The sequence below is a fragment of the Parasteatoda tepidariorum genome, chromosome 2 (assembly GCF_982258835.1).
Source record: "Parasteatoda tepidariorum strain Cologne lab strain chromosome 2, Ptep-v5.0, whole genome shotgun sequence".
NCBI lineage: Eukaryota > Metazoa > Arthropoda > Arachnida > Araneae > Theridiidae > Parasteatoda > Parasteatoda tepidariorum.
In genome coordinates this window covers 71,529,481-71,554,039 of record NC_141756.1, presented here as the reverse complement: position 1 = coordinate 71,554,039, position 24,559 = coordinate 71,529,481, and the positions used below count along the sequence as shown (strand labels likewise).

At 30.2% G+C, this 24,559-nt stretch overlaps 1 protein-coding gene across 2 annotated transcripts in view; it reads right to left on the bottom strand.

Annotated features, from left to right (window-relative positions):
• LOC107454481 (nephrin) overlaps nucleotides 1–24,559 on the bottom strand; it is a 136,428-nt gene that overhangs the window by 7,204 nt on the left and 104,665 nt on the right. Inside the window, exons 13-21 of one of the 2 annotated variants that reach the window (XM_071177675.2) lie at nucleotides 23,898–24,182; nucleotides 19,973–20,281; nucleotides 16,221–16,514; nucleotides 14,106–14,276; nucleotides 13,034–13,197; nucleotides 11,471–11,561; nucleotides 5,311–5,435; nucleotides 1,340–1,372; nucleotides 670–943 (exon numbers count right to left, since the gene is read on the bottom strand). In XM_071177675.2, the coding sequence (XP_071033776.1) occupies nucleotides 670–943; nucleotides 1,340–1,372; nucleotides 5,311–5,435; nucleotides 11,471–11,561; nucleotides 13,034–13,197; nucleotides 14,106–14,276; nucleotides 16,221–16,514; nucleotides 19,973–20,281; nucleotides 23,898–24,182 (1,746 nt within the window). The remainder of the gene's footprint in view (nucleotides 1–669; nucleotides 944–1,339; nucleotides 1,373–5,310; nucleotides 5,436–11,470; nucleotides 11,562–13,033; nucleotides 13,198–14,105; nucleotides 14,277–16,220; nucleotides 16,515–19,972; nucleotides 20,282–23,897; nucleotides 24,183–24,559) is intronic. The other variant, XM_071177676.2, reaches the window with a different exon arrangement.

The following is a 24,559-nucleotide window of genomic DNA, read 5'->3' as shown; positions in this document are numbered from 1 at the left end:
ATTTGATCAACTTCAATAGCCTTTTTTGTTTGCTTCTAGCTTAGATATTAATTTTTGGCTTCCAAAATGTGCATATTTGTTTTTTTACTGAGAAGAATTATTTAAATGTGCATGAAAGGTGATAAGACTTTTTTTCGAAGGCCCCGTTGTAATATGCTTTTTTGGAAATAATATGCTCTTTTTATAACTGCTGTGAGTTTGCAAGTGTTAGGTCAAGTTTAACCTATCTAAAATCAGCGTTAACGCTTATTTTGAGAACGGCGCAAAACTACAAAAGGGAGAAAAGCCACAGTTTTGTGAAAATGAAAAGCTTTTGTGGTCTAATTGTTTAATATTTAACACTTACTCCACTGCCCTATTACCTGGGCTCATAAAAATTTGCACAACCTGAGAATAAGACAGTGATTTTGATCATTTTCATCTGGGTGAAAAAATTTCATCAAATTGGCGACTTTTTGAAAAAAGTTTCTCAACTTTTAAAGTATTTAAGTTATCTGCGTGTTCTAAAGCCCAGATTATTCTTCATGGCAAGATTATGTATATAGTTAAAAATCGTCACATTGTTTCAAGTGTAAGGCTCTTAAATTATGGTTTCTTTCAACGCAGCGTCGAAAAACAGTGTTAAACACAAAGCTTTATCTCAACAAAGGGGAAACTATAGAAACAAACCTCGAGATTCTGGCACGATAATGACTTTCCCTTCACCCCTAAGATTTGCGCTCCTGGAAAGTGAAAGAGTACTCCTGAGCGAATGCAAAGAATGCAAAGAGCGCAAAGAATGCAACGAGTGCAGGGAATGGAGCGATGTTTTCTCGTGATACACTGAGCTCCTTGTATCAGAGGACTCCGAAGATGTGGTCGATGAATAGCGTGGGCTTTCAGGGCTTGTTGAGCGAGGAGATGACGACAAATCGGATGGCTCCTGGAATTGAAATTCAACAGCCTATGGAATAAAATTCAACGCATTCCAGAAAACATAACAATTTTTGTCACATCAATGAATAATACTGATTATTAAAATAAAAATTAATTATTAAAATAAAAATTTATTACTAAAATAAAAATTAGTTATTAAAATAAAAATTAATTATTAAAATAAAAATTTATTAATAATAAAGGAAGGAAAAAGAGAGGAAAGCTTAACACAGTTTAATTAAACAACAGAATGCAAAAAAAAAAATCGGTCAACCCTGAATATTTTTTGATTGAATCTTCAGGTTATAGGATTCATTCATAATAATTCAAAGGGTTGACCTTAAATATACTAACTAACTAGTGCATGCTATATTTTAAGTTAAGAAATCAGAAACAAAAATTCACTTTCTCTGAAAAGACGTACCTTTTTTTTTCGACGGATTCGGATGTCTGACCCCTAAAATATAAACGCAAACTATATAATCATATCTATATAATTTATATTATCATATATATATATATCAATATAAGTTCAAATATAGACGCAATATGGGAAATATGATCCCAATAGTTTTGTCAGGAGAGCGATCTAACTCTTGGACCTCTTAATGTCAATTTTAATTTTTGCGTATTTCGCTATATGTTGAGAACTTCGTAATCAAATTTAAAAATGTTTTCATGTAAACTTTTAAATCATATTTCATAAATGAATTTGTGAATCCGAAATTGGTGAAAGATGCAGTTTACAATTTACATCAAACACCATCGTACCAATCCGAAAATGTTAATATTGATCTCGATTGGCTGTTCAATGTCTATTCAGCCATCCAAAGAATTTACACAGAATGTGTCTGAGCTGCATTTAAATATGTCTGCGAAATTGTTTACCGAACAGTTCAGGATTAACAGTTAAATATGTCCAAGATGAAAACACAAAAAAGTTTCTTTTCCAAAAAGAAAAGTGCCTTTTCCGCTATTTGGAAACAACGTTTTTATTTTTTTTTCGTTTTCTTAAAGAGGTCGCAAACATTTTTGAATAGAATTAAAATAGGTGCTTCTTTTTTTTTTCTTTCCATTGCTCGAACTCTACAAGTCTTAACGAAAACTTCATTCAATTGTTTGGTTCAAAAATCTGCGAAATCATTTTTTAGGTATATGGAAATCCAAAAGGTAATATAACGACTAATCCAAATTCATAAAGAAGTATAAAGTTACAATATGCTATAAATCAACAAAAAAATTTAAGACATTATATGTTACCCGCAATAGAATTTTTTAATTTTCTAAGTACATTCAGAGCAAAACACTGTAAAAAATCGCGCATAATTTTACTGTAAAAAGGTACATAGCAGGTTTATTTTAGCGTAATATTGCTGTAAAATCACTGAATTACAGTAATATTACTGCTAAAAATGCAAAATCTCTGAATTACAGTAATATTACTGTTTAAAATGTAAAGATCACTGAAGTACAATAATGTTACTTTAAAATCACTGTACAGTAATAATTTCTGTAAAATCATAGAATTACTGCAACAAAATAAATATAACTAAAAATTACGGTAGAAATAGATTTTACGAATACTGCTCTCATGCTGCCAGTATTTTGTACCGTAATTTTATCTGGTATTTTTTACAGTGTAAGTGTGACCTAGTAGTCATACGACTCACATCGAGCCAGTAATCCATTTCCACCCCAATTCGTGTTAAGGTATCTGGATCAAGTCCATCGATAGTGGCTGTAATGTGCTTTTTTAACGCAGCGAGATCAACAAGAAAGGGGGGCATGGATACTTTGTTCTTTACTTTATAAAAAAAAATCACAAGGTGTTAGGTCAGGACTCATGGGTGACCACTGCATAAGTGGCATGTTGGAATCCACGGATTGTCTAATTCATCAGTGAGGGAGTTATTCATCGAGGTTATCTCTCGCGTAAGTGGTACACCATCCAATTGGAGAATGAAGTTATAATATCGTGCTGCAACTGGGGCATCAACCAAATATTTGCATATTAAAAGTGGCTTCGGACCGGGATAGCCTGGTCGGAAGGGTGCTGGGCCCATGTCCGGAGTTCGTGGGTTCGAACACCACCGGCCGAAGACTCCCCGTGTAGTAAAGTGACTGATGCACGTTAAATCTGTCGAGTCGCAAAAGTCCTCCATGTTCCCATAACAAATCAATACCTCTGAGGGTACTGGATTGGAGATCGATCGTTCTCTGATTCAGGTCAAAATTACGATCTGTGGATGAATGAATGGATGTATGAATGGGTCTGCCCTATAAACGAGTGTGACGTATGGTGTGGCAGATGTCGAATTATTGCCCATAGATGGCGCCACTGGGAAACAAGAACAATGGCAACCACTCTGCCTAAAACAGGCATACGTCAACAAAAGTGGCTTCCCTGACCTTTGCTCCAGATAATTTAACACGTGTTTTGACGAAAATGGATTACTGGTTTAATATGTGTCGTGCAACTAAGGGGTCATACATCGATCCTCTGTGACTGTCACTTGTAAAACTTAAAATTATCCCATACAGTTCTGTTGCAGGTAACATATAATGGCATTGCTCTTGTTTTATAGTGCTTTGAAATTGTATACTTCTTTATGAATCAACCTGTACTTTTGGTGTTTAAGTAACGCCACTTTTATTTAGCGCAAAAATTTTGTTTTTATGTCATTTGGGGGGAAAAAAATCAATTCTCTGAAATGATATCTTCTCTTGTCACTAGAAATTCGAACTATTAAATTTCATACTTCAAAGTCCTTGTGGAAGAAGATATTATTTTAGAATACTATGAAAACTCATTTTTTGCACATGCAGACTACGCCAAATTCAAAAATGTGCAAAATAAGTCCTGATTTCCATCTAAAATGTTCAATGATACAATGAACAATGTAGATGATTTTTTAAACTTTTATTTGATCCCCAAAATAAGAACTACTTTAATTATGTACTTAATATTTCTTTTTTTTTTAAAAAAAAATAGAAAATGTAATTTATCACCAGAGCTGAAGTCTTTATATTTAGATTTTAAGAAAAGGAAATGCTATGTTACATTTTATTATAAGTGCAGTTTTTACCTAAAATGTACTAAGGATATCTAATAGATAGAAAGCGGAAAAAACGCTTAGGAAAATAATTGCTCTATTTAAGTTTCCCGACCCGATTTTCTCGAAAAACTGATAAAATATTACAGTGTTTTATCTTGAACTGGCAAAGTAAGTAATTTGTTTTTTTTCGGCGTGACTTTTTTTACCCCAAAATCTATTTTAATTGAAACGTCTTACAGAACAAAAATATCTGATATAATATAACTGATGTAATCTGATACAATATATATAAAAATTAATAATTTAACAGTTTACGTAATTTTTACAGTTGTATTTAACGTAAAATCATTGAATTACTCTAATTAAATTAATATTACTGTAAAAATCACGGTATAATATTTTACGGTAAAAATAGATTTTACTGTACTTTACACCATAATTTGTTCAGGAATTTTTTACAGTGCATATTTGAGCAATTTTTAAAAATTTTGTTTCTGATCATTTTTTGATCTGATTTTCTGTTTCTGATCTGAGTTTGTTCTCTCTTCATTGAAAAAGAAACTTAAGTCTAAACCTTTTTAAATATAAATTAAATTTATATTAATTCTAATACAAATATTAATTAGCGAGCAGGCGTCAGTCAGCATACCGGCGTTTGAAAAATAAAATTCTAGGCTATTATAAATTTCACATTTTATCCAAATTTATGCGTAGCTTCATTCTTTAATCTCAGACGCTTCTAACTACTATCAGCAAAATTTAATAAATAATTGACTGAATCTAATTGATCAAAAATGAATGAGCAAGCACTGTAAAAAATTCCGGATCAAATTACTATATAAAGTACCGGCAATTTGGGTACATCATCTAAAAAATCCACTTTACCATAAAATCCATTTCTACCATAAACTTTATTATTACAGTAAAATATAATACCATAAATTTCAGTGGTATTTATTTAATTAGAATAATTCAGTGATTGTACGGTAATTATTACAGTAAAAATTACTGTACATCCGATTTGTTTTGTTCCTTTACATATTTTATTTTACTTAAAATGGATTTAAGTAAAATAAAGTGCTCTGAGTTATTTAAAGTAAAGTACCCTGAGTGCTTTTTACCGTAATTTGATCAAATGTTTTTACAGTACATAGAAAAAAGATTTTTATCATTAAATATTGTCGAACATGTGTGATACAACTTATTACTTTTTGAACTCGTTTTGTGTTAGATATGTTTTTTAATACCATTTTGTAAAATCATTAATGTTATAATTTATTATGAAAGTAAAACAAGTTATGAAGAAAATAGAGAGAGAGAGAGAAATCAGAAAACTTACCTTTGTTTTTACCTTCGTCTCACCAAGGCACTTCGGGGTTTCTTCAGGTTTCTTAGCGGGTTCCGCTGTTGCAGTTGCTTGAAGATTATTGACAGAGCCAACAATTTCTTTTACTGCTCCTTCTTCTAAAAAATGAATTTTGTAACCAGATTTAAATTATATTTTATCAGAAAACACTAATTTGTACTTTGTTAAAATTATTAATTTGATATTTATTTTTATAAACAAAAATATCTTAACAATTCGTATGCATTTCTGTACGCAGTAATGAAAAAAAAACTAGTTTTTTTCCATCATTTTTTTTAAAAGAAAAATTAGACATTATTGTTAATCAAATAATCATTTTAGTTTTGAACCGTTTTATTTTATTTGTTATTTATTTAGTTTTTAAAGAAGAGCACTACTTTGATTTTTTCGATAAAAGATATTATCTATGAGGATTAAGAGATAATATTCCTTCTCTTAACTCATTTTCACATAATACTCGTTTGATGAATTTAATAACTTAAATGATGAATATAATTTATTTTATGTGAAAAGAATTGTTTTATTCATGAGGAAGAAGAACAAAATTTGGCATATTAAGCAAAGGATTCTTTAAAGCCGTAAAGTAAATCAAAAGTATAAAGTCAATTACACAATTCTTTACACAATACAAACGACATTTGATTTACAGAATACTCCGTGATAAATACTCTTATTGTATATTTTTAGAATCTTTATCTAAAATGAAGGAAGAAAGAACATAAATTTTAGGACTTTCAGTTCAATGTTTCAACGAGAGAAAAACAAAAGCAACTCTAAAATTTAACACATTACTAAAAAAGTCAAGATTTAAATTATTAAAACATGTTTGATTTCTGGGGAAGAAGATGAAAGTTAAAAGGAGATTGTTAGAAACGACTGCAAGTTTCACTAGGTCGTTAAACTGGTTTTGATGTTTTGATTTCGTTTCACTCACTAGTAATTCGAGAGATTTTGTGACAGCACTTTTGTTTCTTCGTCGCAACTTCTATTTTAGAGTCGCGATGGCTCAAGGTATGGAGCGTTTTCCTCTCAATAAGTAGACACAGATTCGAACCCCAGAGGCGACTGGTTGATGCGAATAGTTCTTTTGGTTCACATCAACTACAGTAATAACGTAAAATGCCCTCAGTGTTAGACTGATAATGGGTTAGAATCCTTCGGACTAACCGTCCTTGCCTTCGGACTAACCGTAAAAGACTTACGAGGTTTTTTTCTCCATGTAACGCCAATTCAAGATTAGTTCCATCAAAAAGTTCACCATGAACATTAGTTTGTCGCGATGCTTTATCTAGGAGTTCTCTTGTCTTTTGGGGTGAGTTCAGAAATACAAGGCAACGGAGCTGAACATTGATTGTCGTAAATTTTGAATTGAGTAGGCTATTTAACGGCGTTTATAAAATATAATATAATTTTTTTAAAAGTATTAGTATCAGAACTTAGTTTTGGAAATATTGCGACAACCATTAATATCGAACTTATTTGAATGCTATATTTTTTCGACAATAGTTATAAGGTAACACAGAATTAAAATAATTTAGTTAAATAAAATTACTTGAGCCGCGATGGCTCAGGGGATAGAGCGTTCACCTTCCAATGAGGTGAGCCGGGTTCAAACCCTACTGATGGCAGGTCGATACGAATCCGTATCTGGCTTGCACCAACCACAGTGCTAACGTGAAATATCCTCAGTGGTAGACGGATTATGGGTTAGAGTCCCTTTGCCGTCAGGCTAACCGTGGTAGGTTCTCGTGGTCTTCCTCTCCATGTAACGCAAATGAGAGTTAGTTCCATCAAAAAGTCCTCCACGAAGACAAATTTCTCCCAATACTTGATCCAGGAGTTCCCTTGTCTTCTGGATTGGGTTCAAAATGACAAGGTTACTCAGTTGAACATTGGTAGTCGTAAACCTAAAAATTGGGTTGGTTGTTCATTGACGGGCATAAAATTAAAGTACTTGATCAGAAGCACGCGTCGAAACAATACATAATAGGGAAGCGCCTCTAGAGGCGTACGATGACATTTCGTGGCACGGGTTCCACTGCAATTTTAATCCTGATGATGTAACACTCCCCTAGAATTTTGTGGAAATATTTACGCAACCCCCTGTAATATATTATGTTTTTAAACTTGCACATATCGTCAACATTAAATAGACTAGAAGAAAAGTGTTTATTGAGAGAAAAACCTATTGCAGATTTAAAAGTGATGGGAAAATATCTAAGATCTATTAAAAGAAACCTCATGTAACAGAAAACAAAAACTAATTGCTCCACTATTATTTGTCATTCTTTATGATTTTATTTCCTAATAGTCGAAAAAATATTAATTGCAAGGTATAAAAATGTTTAACATCATTTCATTTTAAGTAGCAAAAAACAAAATTTGAAAATAAATTGGACGAATAATTCTTAAGAAATCAAATTCCAGATAAGGATTTCTTAAAATTTGATAGTCTTGAAACTATTTGACTGATTTTATTCAAATTTTGTAATTCGCCGAAAAAATTGCATTCTTTAAAATGATATAAAGATTTGTATACCTTACAATTCAAAATTTTCGACAATTATTAAATAAAATAATAAATAAATTATTGCAAGAATATTGTATAATAATATACAATAAATTATTAATGTATATTATTATACAACATACATTAATAAAATATACAATAATAAAATAATAACACAAAATTATTGTTAACAATTATTTTTTGCAAGAATTATCTTTGGATAAACGAGTTTTATAATTGTGGCAAAAATTTGTTGATTCTCTTAATATTGTCTGAAGATATAGCAAAGTGCTCAAAAAATGAAATTAACATTAATAGTTTCAAACTAATTTCAACCGATTTTCTTCCTTAATTTTTGGAACTCTATTCTTTAGATTGCAGCTATCCCTTCCCTGCATTTCAAAAATCAGAATTCCAAATACGCCGATAAAAAGGTATGATTATTCAGAGAAAATACGTTTTTGTGTCTTCGTTACTTAATATACCGTCTGCAATATTGCATCAGTATATTTGAGGTCAGCCCAATAACCATTAAGATTGAGTCTGAGAACGTAAAAATCCGATCATTAGGTCAAAAGTTATTCAAGGTGTTCTAATTGTTTTCTTTTTTTGTGCATTATATACATGCTGTAAAATTAAGTAAACATAGTAAAAGTTATTTTTTAAAAATTATGAGGAGACAAAAACTTAACTCAGATTTTTGAATATCAGCAAGTATAAAATTTATTTGAAACTGTAACAAAAATACAACTAAACTAACAAATAATAAATAAAAATTTCTGAAGGAAACAAAAAAACAACTTAGCATAAATTAAAAATTTAGTTTTTCTTTGTTCTATTATTTGCTTTTGTGAAAGCTAAAAAAATATATTTTGTAATAAAATAAACTAAATTTTGCACTATCAAGTTTTTGGGAATGTTTCAATATATATATATATATATATATATATATATATATATATATATATATATACACAAATTAACATGAAAAACATGAATAAAATAAATAGAGAAACAAGAATGGTAAAAGCAAATAGTCGTTATCAAGACACATCTATTGCTATAAATGCGATATTTCTGAATAAAGAATAATTATCCTAAGATAAAAATTATTCTTTATATGTGTCGATATCGCAAAAAACCTTATGTTGTAAAAAATCATGAAATAAAAGAAAAATGTAAAAAGAAATCAAACTTACCGGAGTGAATTAAAACGCGGTTTAGGTTTAAAAGTACAATAATAAAACAGTTAACAAAAATCGCGAAGATGTAAAATATTGGAAGTTGTGCTTATAGCTTGAATCGAATAAAATAAAATTTAAAAAAAATATATATTTGATCGAAGAAGAAGAAAAAATTTTTTTAGGAAAATATTAGTGCTGCCATCTATGAGAAACAATTAGTGAAAATGTAATAAAATTGAAATAATAATAAAAATGTTTAACGGATTGATTAAATTAGCAGACTAAAAAAAAAAAATTATTTATAGGGAAATTAATATAAAAGTCAGTCTGTCAGGATAGAAAGCCGTTTATAGACTTATCCTTCATTCATAAATCCTTACATAATTTTACAGAATACACATATCCAACTTTCATAGGGTGACTTATTTAAAAATCAGAGCCTGCATACAGGGATAGAAAACCGTTTATAGGTTTTATCCGTCATTCATACAACCTTACATAATTTTAAAGTATACACGTATCACCTGCATTCATTTTTGGTGGTTCTTTACGAACCAGAGCCCATTCCACTTATACAAAATTAATAAATAAATAAATAAATAAATATATAAATAAATAAACTGTTTATTATACTGGACAATTAAAATTAAATTAATTTTAAGAGGCTACAAATATTAAAAAGTAACTAAAAAATATTTAACTAATCCAGTATAAAAGGTCATACATCCAAACTATTCCGTCCAGTGGTTTTAGGAATAGTTTATCATAGTTAGTTCCTACCTTGAAAAAATCAGAGCTTATTCTTAAAACAGAAAAATTAAATAAAAATTAAAAATTAATGTACCAAGTTTTTTTAAGATATTTTTAAAATAGAATTTAAGAAATGAACTAGGAAAATGGCTATTAATTAAATCGTTTTTATATATATCACTATCTAATAAAAACCCGTTATAGTTAGAATTATTCCTGTAAAATCTATGAATTTGATTGGCAATAATATTAGAAAAAACCTTATTGGCTAAGTTAGAGTTAAAATCTATGCATTTTTTAACTGGAAATTTAAAATCATTTCTTTTGTCAAAAAGTTTAAATGTAATATTTTTATCTGCATTAATATTAAGAGTCAAATCTGAAAAATTTGCTGAAGAATTACTATTATTTGTTTTATTAAGAATTAATTCATTTGGATAAATATGTTTTGCTAGAATATCGAAATCATTAAAATTAATAACTAATAGATCATCAATGAATCTGAGAAAGAGAGAATCAATTGGAAGATTATTCTCTCCAATATATATATATATATATATATATATATATATATATATATATATATATATATATATATATATATATATATATATATCTTTAATTAGTTATATAAAAATATCAAATTATACTATTAATTAAAAAGTTTTACAGGTTAACATTAAAATGGCTGCATATTTCTCTTATTGTTTCTTATTATTTTTCTTATTACTTTATTTGATTTGAAAAAAAATTCATAAGATATTCCATAACATTCCATAAGAATTTCAAGATTTTAAGTATCATTAGAAAATCTTTTCAAATTTGATTAACTAAAAATTACTCTAGAGTTTCTTAAAAGTATTGAATGAATATAGTTCAGCATCACACTGAATAAATAAGTAAATATGGTCCGCTTATTTCAACTGGAAATCGAACTAAGTTTTTTTCTTTCCCAAACACTTGTCTGTTTAAAAAAAGTTTATCTAGCGAAAAGAGACAAATGATGTGTATACCAAATGATTATAGCTTGGTTCACACAAAAACGTTTCTTTTTCAAACAATCACAAATCAATCCGACAGATTATACGAGATTCTTTGTACAAAAGGATATCCATTAAGAATGACGGATGAATTTGTATAACAGATGACTACCAATTTAGAAGGAAAAAAGATACTCGTCCACGCCATTTTATTTCTGGTCAATCTAAAGAATATATCATTTTTACAGCAAGAACTATAATCAATTCCAGTGAACAAAAGAATCTGTATCTCGGCATTTTATCGATATTTCGAAACTTCTCGTGTTGGATATTTCATGTATCACTTTCTTTTGTCAGGGTAACTGATATATTTTACGAAACCTATTGTTATGTTTGTTATAGACTTTCTAGGAAATTGGTAACTAAAAATAAGTCTTTTAACAATTAAAAAATAGAGTTATTTGAGAGTATTTCTATCTATGAGAGTATGAGCTATCTTCAGAAAAATACTTTAATAATTAAACAAATTTAGAGTCCTTGAAGAATCTCACAAGTTAAATGGTTGAGTATAACCTGTTTTGATGAACAAAAATATCTGTACCTCGACATTTTATCCGTAATTTAACACATAATGGAGCTTTTAGCTACTACTACTATTGGAAAAATAAATATTTTAGTAATTTCAATAAATGCTTTAAACGTCTATTTACCATAGCACTTTCTATCGAAACTCAATGATCTTGTTCTGTTATACTCATTACGAGCTGTTTCCTCCCAGCTAGGTGCTCTTTGCTCTGCTTGCTAAAAGAAAAATAATTTAATACATTAAGAAATGTAAGGAAGATTTAAGTAATTTATTTTAAAATAATTTTTAAGCATGTGCTTACGAATTATAAGAGTAAGGTAAATATATTGTCTACGATGTATGGTGCAGAAATACACAATGTAACAAAAATGTTGCTACAAACTTTTAAAAAAATTAAGGCTGAGGACTGAGAATTTCATATCAACACCTAACCAAAATTTCATTGTATGCCTCTGCATCCCACAACCACAATGCAACTATACATTTGATGCATAGTAGTAAGTAGTCAAAGATGTCGTGTTTCACGAATATTGTTGATTTTTTATCACCGTAATTGATCCAATTTTTGAGTTTACGACTAGTTCACCCCAGTAGCCTTGTAATTTTGAACCCGATTCAGAAAACAAGGGAACTCCAGGATCAAGGTTTGGGAGAAATTTTGCCATAGTGGAGGACTTTTTGATGTAACTAACGAACCTCCCCCTGCTAGCCTGAAAGTTAGAAGACTCTAAACCATGATCCGTCTACCACAAAGGATATTTTACGTCAGCACGGAAGTCGATGCGAGCCGGGTGAGGAATTCGTATCGACTAACTATCGCTGAGCTTCCAACCAAGTTCACCTCATTGGGAGGCGAGCGTTCTATGACTTTTATGATAAGACCAGTCTGTGTTGCAGTAATAATAATTAAAAACAGTGCAGCCTCCTACTGTGTTAGCAATCAATGCTCAACTTTTGTCCGACATGCATAGTGCCTAATAGTACAATCTTTAAAACATATTTTGTAACATTATAACATTATAAACTGCATTCATCTTGTACGTCGTTTGTATTCATGCTGTACAATCCACATAAAAAGACTTTAAAATACTTAAATAGTCGGTTGAACCTTATAACTTTTGATTAGCATATTCCGTCACTATTATATTGAACTGTTATACATATTAAATAGCTTTGAGATTATACCAAAGCACTATATAGAAAGAAAAACCAACCATACATTTAAAAGTTATTTAAAAAAAGAACAGATCATTTTTATATGTCTGCTGACGGTACAGTGCTTAAAATAAAAAGTGGACCACTCTGAATAACTTTTGATCTAATAATCGGATCTTCACGTTCTAGGATTCCATCTTATAATTCGAATCATCTCATTGGAAGGCGAAAGCTCTATTCCCTGAACCAATATCTGAGATCACCCCCTCGAGCCATTAAGATCCGATCATTAGATCAAGGTGGTCCGTTTTTTTTATTTTGCTCACTGTATAAAAAAGTTTTCGATTAGTTGTGCCTTTCAGATCTTCTACCTCTGTGCTTCCCGTCATAATTTGACATGGAATTCTCAACCCTCAGTTTATCAAAAAGTTGTTGATTAACCTTACATAAATGTTTTTTTTAATAAAAATCTAATGCAATATTTTTAGTGCAGACTTCTGTTCATAATAATTAAAGCCTTAACAACCTTTACCTGAATATCTCTGAGTTGCACTTGCTCTTGGGTAGTTTCATTCTGAATTCCAACCTGTAAAGGAGCTGTTTGTTTTGGCTCTGGTTGTATTAAAAGGCGATTTTGAGCAACTTCTGAGAAGGCTTCTTCCTGAGCTGCCTGTAGTTGAGCAATTGGGATGATCACTGAAATCATACAAATGAAAGGTTAGGTTTAGATAAAAGGAATATTTTTTACGTCTATATAGCAGCTTTGTAATCAAACTTTAAGAAAGTGAAGAGGCAAGGTAAAACTTGTTTAAAAATATTTCATATTCAAACTGTAACTGTCATCATAATGCCTTTTAATAATATCGTTGAAATACACTGCAAAAAATTCTGTATCAAATTACGGTGCAAAGTACCATTTTACCGTAAAATTAATCTCATTGTAATTAAAATATCGTATTATACTGTAATGTATGTATGTAATTTTTACAGTAATATTTATTTAATTAGAATAATTTAGCTATATTACAGTAATTATTACAGTAAAAGTTACAGTATATCAGACTTTTTGTTTCGTCACGTATTCCGGAAAAAATGGATTTTTCTGCAAAAATTAATCCAGAGCTCAGATACTTTTTTACCGTAAATTGAACCGGAATTTTTTTGTAGAAGTAGTAGAGGATGATTTCATAAGGTTATATAGCATACTTTAAATGGTAAATATGTGGTAGGAAACCGCAAGACCATAATTTAACTGTTTGTTTTAGAAGTAGATTCAATATCCTTCATTTTTTTAAGTGAACGACTATAACGATCGTGATATGAAAAGGGATCTTCATTGCTATAAGCAGCTCTAATCAAAACAGTCTTCTTATTTTCTTTCAATCTTTTTCGGTTGGTAGAAAGATGCTTTTGAAACTTAGTGTAAAACTTCTTGAAATCTTCTCCATTGATTTCTAAACCACTTGTATTTCATAAACGTGGGTTTATAAGATATTAAGAACTCATAATTGGTGATTTCAATACAAGAATTTGTAACTTTTTTTTTTACGAAGCGAATGAGTGCTGTGAATTTTTTCGAAGTTTTCAAATTAAATTTTCCTTACCTTCAGATGTGATAAGAGAACACTTCTTCCATACGAAGCAAACGCACATTATACAAGATACTACAAAAGATACTCCTCCTAAAATGGAAGTTATAAGCCACATTTTTGTTCCTCTTTTTCGTTCAATTTCCTTCTCGGCGAAAGTCTTTGGCTTTTTTGTTGTAACTTCCACTGAAAAATAAATAATCAAATTTAACGATTTACCTTACTCAATAATACTATAAGCGATGTTCTAAAAAAGTATAGAATCATATTATAGCGTAAGCAATAAAGTTGCAGATTAAATATAAATGATTAACCGGTTCAAAAGAGACCATTTAAATAGCGCTAGGGGAGAAGCGACTAGAACAAATCAAATCAATTACACAACACTGAGTAGTGCTGCTGATTTGCTACAGTAAACCTGACGCCATCACTCTTGTCCAGTTATCATTCGGACAACTCTTGTATTTCTGTTCTTTACATTGGAATGTAAAAAAAAATCATCGAAATCATTTTATTTCCAGCGTGTCTCAGAAACAAATAACATGAAACTGAAGATGCAGCTCAAGTTTTATTTCTAAATAACTCTGTTCGGTTTCCAGAAAATGGACTTATGCAGACTTGATATTTTTATTATGTAACTTTTATTATGCCCTATACAGCATTTAAAAGCGAAACAGTTCTTAACGCATGATATATAACCTAATTTGTTGAAATAGAAAAAAAAAGCCGTAAGGGAAATTTCTTATTAGCTTTTAACAAATTCCGAAAAAGGCAAAGATTGTACTGGAGACTGGCAGTGTATAGTATTGCACTGAGGAAAAGAGCATGATCAAAACTACCAGAATACGGTAAAATTTAGCGTCCTTCTGACTCAATGAGAACATTAGAAACCGGTTATTTTAACCGCAGAACTTTGGGTAATGATTTTGGTAGAATTTACACTTTTATGATATGTGGTATGCTTTTATAACATGCTTCGATAAATATGGTAAAATTTGTTAATTTTATTACGATATTTCAGAGCATGGCAAAAATACCATTTAATCGGTTAAATATGCTTTTCTGTTTTGTAGTTTTCATTAAATGTGTGGCCATAAGAACTATTCTTTTGAAAATGAGAATTTCCGGTGAACTGCTACCATATGAATGGAAAAATTACCCAATGAATGGTTTAAATACCTTATATTTTGGATTTATTAACCAGAATTATGTTTTATTATCAGAAATATCATTACCATACAGTACGGTAATTTTACCAAAAAATTTTTTTTCATGTGATATAACAGAAAAGTTATTAAAAATTTATTTAATTTTTGTTTATTACGAATCAGATATCTTATTTATTTCTTACAATTTTTTTCTACAATTTCTTCTTCGATTTCTCCAAATTTCTCTAACAATTTTCGAAATATTATTTCTTCCAATCTGTTAGTTGTGGTGGTCTTTGCATTGGGCAACTACACCGAAGAGCCATTACATTATGACCACCCTGCTAATAACATGTAGGGCCACCTTCAACCCACAAAACTGCTAGCACCCGTCATGGCATTCATTCCACAAGGTGCTGATAGGTAGTCTGAGGTATCTGGTACCAAGAGCTCACCAACTGATCCTGCAATTCCCTCACGTTGCGAGGGAGTAGCGTGGCAGCACGAATTTGGTTTTCCAAGTAGGACCACAAATGCTCTATTAGATTAAGGTCAGGTGAATTTGGGGACCAAGACATGACTTGAAAGTCACTCGAATGTTCCTCGAACCAATCCATGACGATTCGACCCTTATGACATGGTGCATTATCCTGTTTGTAAACACCATACCCCACAAGAAAAAATGTTGCCATGAATGGGTGAACTATGTTCAAGTTGCTTACAGACGTCAGGAATTGCTCTATGAGCCCATGAGCTAATGTGCCCATGAGAACATTGTTCCTGGGCGAGAAACCATGAAAAACTGGGCGAGCCCATTGTTATAGATGGAGGGTGGTCATAATGTAATGGCTCTTCGATGTAAATAGAATATGAGAGCTTTCAGACAGGTTCTTACATGAAAATATGCATGTCGATTAACGTTTTGAATTAGTTAAACTTTTATGTAATAAAAGTAAAAATTCCGAAATTGTTTATATCTTACCCTTCACTTCGCGTGTAGAAACTGTCAAAACATTTTCTGCATAGGCACTTTCACCAATGTTGTTGTAAGCAGCAATGAAAAAGTCGTACTGTGCACCTGGTTCGAGACCAGTAATTGTGACGGAAGTAGTATTTGTTGGCGCTTCTTTGTAATTATACGTTGAGGCGTCGGATTTTTTGAACCGAATTCGAAAGTTTTGATCAGATCCACCATCAAAACCAGGAGACCAAACTAAAGTGATTGAATCGGTGGATTCGTTCATAGCTTTCAATTCCTTTGGTGGCTCAGGAGCTCCTGAAAAAACAAAAGTATCTATTCTTCCAGAAACAATTATTTTTTTGCTCAATGAAATTCAAATGCAATAAAAAATGCTTCTCTAAGTTCGTTCGCCGAAGTTTGAACAAGTCAGTGTAAAAACCTCAGACTTGGAGCAATAAAGCTTTAATTTTAAACTATATATAATGTTTTGCTTAAAAGAATGAACTGTGATTTGAAATAGATACATATTTAAAATATTAATCACCAACGCATTTTATTTTCACGATCTTTACATTTTGAGTTACTTTAATAATAAGCATAAAAAGCACTTGGCAATCAGACAGTAGATCTTTGACCGAAGAAAGTAAACAAATCGAAGTTTAAAGGACTTATACTTGAAGCAATATAGCGTTAATTTCGAACTATCTACACTAATATGTTAAAAAAAGGAACTGAGATTTGTAATAGATAAATATTTCAACTGATTCCTAAAAGTTTTAACTTTTTTAAATTTGCCTATTTGCAAGGTTTTTCAGTTTAGATAAAAAAATCGTAAAAACTGAATAATTCTCTCACTTTTTTATGAGATTTGATAATTTTAAAGTATGAAAAAAGAGCTTAAATTGTGAAAACTAGTTTTTTTGTGCAAAAAGAGATTATTTTTTTGAAGAAATGAAAATCATACTGTAGATTGTAGTTATAAAAATGAGCTCTTTAAAAAATTTCTCTAATATATTAAGCAATAATAATAAAAATAGAGAAATGTATTTTAAGAAAGGGAAGAAATGGTTTGCTATACAAGAACATTTACTTCTTGAACTTGAAGCATGATAATTTTAATGTATGTAAAAAGCGTTCAAATTGTGAAAATCATTTTTTATGCGACAAAAATTAAATTTTTCTAAATTGAAAATTTGCATATAAAGTTTTTTTTTTTTAATTCGCGCATTTTAGTTACAACTCATAAACTTCGTGCAAATTGTATGGTGCGGAAAACTGGAATCCATATCCCTTTCAAATGTGTGCACGGTTTATGCGTTTCCATTTCCTGATAAGATGTTTAATAAAATGTCTGTAGATATAAACTCAAAATTTCGTAAGTCAATTATGTTTTCTTTGTATTTTAGTTTTTCCTATTTTTTTTTTCTCCTTTATTCTTCACAAATTTAAGAACCTATTCTAGTTAATCAGTCTGAAAAAAAACCTTTCTTTTTAAATAGTTTAAGAATTGTTTATAATATTGTCTATTTTCTTTTTTATTATACAAAATGACCGAATTTTCCCTACAAGAAATATATCCTAATGAAGGAGTCTATCAGAAAAGATTTTTTTCAGAATCGTCTTGATTTCAGAATTGTTTTGAACTAAATTAAGAAAATTACGATATTTTTAATGCTAATAATTTTGAAATTTTGAGCAACTCTCATGTTTTCTAAATTTCAGGGAACTACTTTGCTTTTTCATAAATATCGAAGTATAAGAAATCGCAATACTTTATTTAAAGAATAGTTTTCAATTTTAAAAAAAAAATCACAATTTTTTGAAAATATTGTTTTCTAAGACTTCAACCGCTCTGAATAATTCTATTTAGGAATAATAGTGTTTAAAGTTTCATTAATAGATTTAATTTTAATAAACGTTAATAATTCTGCTGTTCTTTTAAAATAAAGAATCTTTCTTAAAATATGTTAAACATGAGCCAAATCGAATTTAAATAATTGATTGTCTTTCACAACTATAAAAAAAAGGACTCTTAAAAAATTATGCTACTTTTTTCTTATTTTGCTTAAGATTGTATTAACTACTAATAATCATTATAAAATAAGGTGAATTCTACAAAACTATGAGCAACTTTTTAATGATATTAACTTGCATGTTTATCATTTATCATAAAAAGTTTAGATATTAAAAACAATCATTGAAACAGTGATAGATCTATTGCGAAAGCTAACAGGCAAAAGCTGCATTTTTAAGGGAAATGGCAGAATTTTAATTGATTAATTCTACTTCTCATTGGCACGACAGCCCAGGATGGGCCTTGGCCTTCTCAACAAGCCTATGCCCAGATATTTCTTCCCTTACCCAAGGTTCTCCAGTTTATTATCCTTAAAACTTGTAGGTCCTTTTCAAGACAGTTCAAAAAATCTTAGGTTTGGTCGTCCTCTTTTTCTTGTAGCTGTTGGCCTGGCATTGAAAACTTTTTTTTGGTTTTCCTGCTATTCTCCATTCTTATAATGTGGCCTGCCCATTCAATTCTTTGAATTTTGATACATTTAATCACATCAGGTTCTTTATATGCTTTGTAAAGTTCCGTGTTTGATATTCTAAACCAGGTACCGTTTTAATTTATTCCACCAAAAATGCTTCGCAGTATTTTTCTCTCAAATCTAGCTATCATATTTTCATCTCCACGGGTCATTGTCCAGGTCTCACATGAGTTAATTAATTACGAAATATAAAAATCTAGAAATATGAAATATATTAAAGCAATATGTAGGTATGAGCAATATGTATTGCTTATTATGCAATTTACGCACTGTATATTAATTTTCGAAGGTTAGAATAGAATCCGAAAAATTTGCTTCGATGTGAAAATTCTGTATATGGTATTTTAAAATTATTTTTGATGTATCTAGTTCTGTAGAATTCACCTTCCATAATTTATCAAGAAATGAGATGAATAGAAATACATGCTCAATTATATTAGAAGTATTATTAATGTAGTATTAATCTTTGAAACGTTAAGAATGTAATATCATTTTTATTTGATCAAATTACTTTTTTAAGTTAGTTCCGCTATATTTTTGTTATGCTTGACTTACACCTGCTTTTCATATCTCTAAATAGGTTAAGAAGATCTTGGAAATATAAAAATAGTGAAATCAACAGCCTCTTAATAGACATTTACGAGAGTTTTTGAAGTTAACATTTCACAAAGAAATAAAAAAAAACATTTAGATAAGAAAGACTCTGTTATATGTTTTATTATTTTGAATATAGTCATGACGTATCAATCATTGAGGAAGTTATAGTCTATAATATTACTGTAAAATAAAATAAAATATAATGCTTGTAAATATTTGTTATAATTTTTAGAATTAGGTTTGCAATGCAAGCATTGATCGCGCAGCGCAATCTACTTGGATTTTATGCTTTCAAACCCCACATTAAATTCAATTAATTTTAATTAGAGTTCTAGGCATAAAATCCTCAGCATGTTTCAGATATTTATTTCTATTCATCATTTCCGTAGAGTGAATAAGAACACAGCATTTTTTTTATTTTTTTAGATCTATAAAATAAAGCATTGAAACGAATACAATGATATAGCGCAAAGTGAAGCATGAATGGATGGTTTGGGCATTTTTAAACTTTACTACAATTGCGGCGTTCGAAAAGTGTTTCTATTCACCCTATAAAACACTTTGAAGAGTATAAGAAAAGACAATAGAATGAAAGTGTTACGAAACCTGGGATGAACCTTCTTCTTTTACCTTTTTTGCTAAGAGAAAATTTCACGAAATCATAACCTAGATGATTTTTCGCGACGCAGGTGTATTCTCCATAGTCGTCTGGCCTTACACGCTTAATTGTAAGAACGCTACACCACTGCAGATCTCCAGCCTCGGCCGCACGTATGTTATAGCGTCCGATATCGAGACCCTGTATGATGACTGTGCTATTGAAAGACCAGACGAAAGTGACATTGCCGTCTCCAAGGGCAATGCACCGAAGCTCAACAGTTGATGAGAGTTCGGTGGCTACTTTAGGGTTAACGAGATTTCGAACAATTGTGGGTTTGTCTGCAAAAAGAAACACAAATAATTAGTTGAAGAAAGAAATATTCGAATTAAAAAAATATTAGCTTAGTCAAAAGTTTTCAATTCAGCAATCTTTTAAGCTAGTCACTAATTTGATTGTTAAAGTCACACTATGTCTACATGTATATGTCTGTTACATACTATTTCTATGTCTATGTCTAATTTGCTAATAATGGCTCTGCAAAAATTGATCAATAGAAATTAATGAAAAAAATGTATTGATCTGTACGGGGAAATGGAACACTGATATCAGTAGAGTAGATCAGTACAATGTACTGGTCATGATATATTGATATCAGTGTATTGATAGACTACCTATTGATAGAATATTGATTAATATATTGAATATTAATATATTGAATAAATATTGATAGATGTATTGATAGAATACCTAACTGATCAATATCTATTGATACAAGTATCTCACTGATGTCAGTAGACATCAGTTGAAGTGTGAAATACAGACAAGTATAAAACAATAGAGTACCTACTGATCAATATCTATTGATACCAATACACTGCTGATATCAGTTGAAGTATCAGTAGAAACAAGTACAGACCAATAAAATTCTATTGATACCAGTACACTACTGATATCAGTTGAAATATCAATAGGAACAAGTACAGACCAATAGAATACCCTACTGTTCAATATCTTTGATACCAATACACTACTAATATCAGTTGAAATGTCAATAGAAACAAGTATACACCAATAGAATTCCAATGATACCAATACATGCTTTTATTGATTTCTATTGATCATTTTTTGTAGGGGATTTATTCCTCTCGCCACGAAGTCTAAAGACGTTTGTTTTTATAGAAACAAGAAATAGCGCGTTTCAAAGAGAGCAGCTCCTCTCCCCCCTGATTCCCTTTCTCTGCTGAACCCAAGCAAAATCTGGTCTTAAATATTTGAACCTTGAAAAAGTTAAACTTCATAACCAGAGTCACCGCCACTGCTCCTGATGAATAACGAGGGAAGTTCTTTACGTAGACAAAATATGGATGATCTTGATTTCTTTGAGAGAACATCAACGTACAACTTTTTTCTCCTTTCGATTACTTATCTAAAATTCAACTTTTGATTTTATTGTTTTAATAGGAGTTTAACATAAGCGAAGACAATACTAAAATGTTTAAATGTTCTTCTTTGTGAGATAATGTACCAAATTTTTATAATTTCATTTTCTTAAGACCTGAAATTTAAAGGGAAAGCACGATACTATGACGTCTTGTACGCACGATTAAAATTATTAAAAACCATGTTAATGACTTGAAACAACAATTAAAAAGCAGTCAAATATGATCTTTTTAACATCAAACTAGATCAAGAAAATTAAAAAAAATAGTAAATATTTTTTTTAAACAAAAAGTTTGTATTTTTGTTTAAAAAATTATTTTGGTCTTAAAGAAAACAGTATTTAAGTGCTAATACGAATTTATGTAATTTGCTATACTCAAACCAATTACCAAGTTTTAACTAAATGTGTTTATTAGGGGATGAATAATCATACAATTTCAATTTACAAAACGGGTGCGTTATTTTCTCTATTCAGTGCAGTTGACTTTCAGTATTTATGCGAGTTTAGTACTTATTTATGCTGTAACTTTAGAAGTTTTTTTTTAGAACTATCTTAATCTTGGTGTTAAATTGTACAGAATTAAATAGCTCAAAACTCTTTTTTTTTCTTCAAGAAATTGACACATTTCGTCAGGAAATCAACTATTTACAATTGTCTTGAATACATTTAGCAATGAACTATACACAACATTCGCACGAGAGTTTACTATATTGCTACCCATTTGATTGGAGAAGCATATAAAGGTAATAGGTTTCGTCTCGTCATCGACTCTGAAAGGTCAATGGATTTATCCGAATGTTCAACCACACTGAATACATTACATTAGCTTGATGGAAGCAACGTAAAGAAATGAGCGGTACAAGTGCAATCCAATTAGAAATGCCGTCTTGACAACGAGGTATTGTACCTTATTGTACCTTAACCTATACAAGTCGATTGGCTTTTGCACAGTACTGATTTGACAGCACTACCGATTTCGGCAAAACTTTTCAATTTTAGAGATTGCAATCTACATTGTGAGAAATTTCTAGGAAAAAATGGTTAAATAACAATTTCTTTGATTGTCATTTTACCATATTCAGAGAAAACAGTCACACAACCATAAATAAGATGGTATACAAACTGTTAATTGTGAGAAAAAACGTTTAATAACTTAACCTTAATACGGTTAAACAACCAGCATTTAACACAGCAACTAGGCTTACCTAATGAAGCCATATAGTTTCTTGCAGCTGGGTACATATTTATAGCCAAGAGGGCTAATCTGTCTTTCTCATGACCGACAAAACGAAGGTTTGAGTCCCAGCGTTGACACCATAATATTTCCTCCGTTTCCTTCAAGATATGAAGAGTTTCCAGTGACCTGCACTCCCTTAATAATGACCTTGGAAAATTAGAACAGGATGCTCGTATAGATAGCAGCACAAACGCTAACGAAACCAATGAAAAGTCTAGCTCCAATGTCCAGTTACATTTCATTTCTTTTTTGTGTTTTTGAAACCAAGCTAATTGTAACGTGTAGTTTAGTATTCATGATTTTTTTTCCTTTTCTAGTTGTAAGTGGTTTCCGAACCGTAAGGGTAAGAAATGTTCTTTGCAGTAAACTTTATTGCCAATTGGATGAACAGACTTTTCCCAGTTATTTCACCATAATTTTAGAATGAAAATTCTATCAGTGAACAATCTAAATAACTAATTGATTTAAGTAAGTCTTTTTTTATTTAATTTTAATTTGGAAGCTTGTTTGTTTAAAATACTAAGTAAATAAATTTTTAAGTTATTATTATTTTATCCTTTTTTTAAATTTTTTTTCTCGAGATGAAGCTACAATTTTTTGTTAAACTTACTTCCCAAGTAAAATTGCATTTGATAATTTAAATAAATATGTTCTTCAGAACGATAGAAATGTTGTAAAAACGGGATTTAATGCATAAATATGATTAAGAATTCAACATACTTCGCATGTCTTAATTCATCTCTTTATTACAATTTCCCTTAAGATCTTTTATTTATTTATTTCTTTTTTTTTGCCTTTTTTTTTGCAAACCTTATAATTTCACAACAGATATTTATTTCATAACAGATAGTTTTGAATAAATACGCAGAAATTATTTTTTTGACATAATTCATTTTAACTTATTCATGACTCATGATTGTTAGTTAGATGATCGAGTGTTTCATACCGCAAATGGAAAAATGCTCTTTCTTTATTTTTATTTTTTCTTACTCTCTTTTTACTCCTTTTATTTTGATTTATGTTTCAGTTTTCTATTTTTTTTTCAAATAAATATGTGGCCATGATTTCTGTTTATCCTTAAGGAATTTCTTATTGATTTATCGTCAGCCAAATATTAATTAACTTCATTTTTCATTCATATTGAAATATAAGCCTTTTTTCTTACATCAATGCAAAAATTAACTTTTAGTTCTTCAATTGCATTAAAATTCAATATGGGGGAACATTCTTTACTGTAAGTAAGCATTAAATCAAAGATAAAAAATCAGAAACTTACATTGCACAATCAAATGAGCTATTTTTATATCGGGTTCTCCAATTCCATTAAAAGCTTCGCATTCCAGAGTACCCGAATCTTGTTTGGAGACATTGAAAAGTGTCAGTAAAGACCGACCATTTTCAGTAAATTGCTGATTTTCTCTTAAAATGATCGCCCCGCCTTTCGTGCTCCAGCGTATCATATCCGGGATTATTGGATTGGCTGATATGCTGCACTCAAAGTATGCATTCTCGCCTTCAGCAACAAGCACCCTTGTAGTAATGTTCGTCACAACAGCAGGATCTAAAAATACAGAGATAAAATAAAGAATTAATTGGTGAGAATAACATAGAGGTTAAATGGGGATTGTTTCGTGCCTCCAATAAATCTACAAGATTTATCAAAGCTAAAAAAATATCTTGAAATTCTAAAATAAGTAACTGCGTTCTATCACGACAACCATTTTATTATAAAACTTTAGAACAACTATCTTTTTTCGTTGCCACTCAAAATTATCAATAAACACTGGATAATAATACGCTAATGACGCTTTTAACTAATGACGTCATAAATAATCGTTTGCATTAAATTTAGTTTATAATAATCATATGTAATCGTTTGGTCTTTTTATAGCTTTGCATAACAGGGGTATACAATGGTGTAGATAATATTTTTAAAAA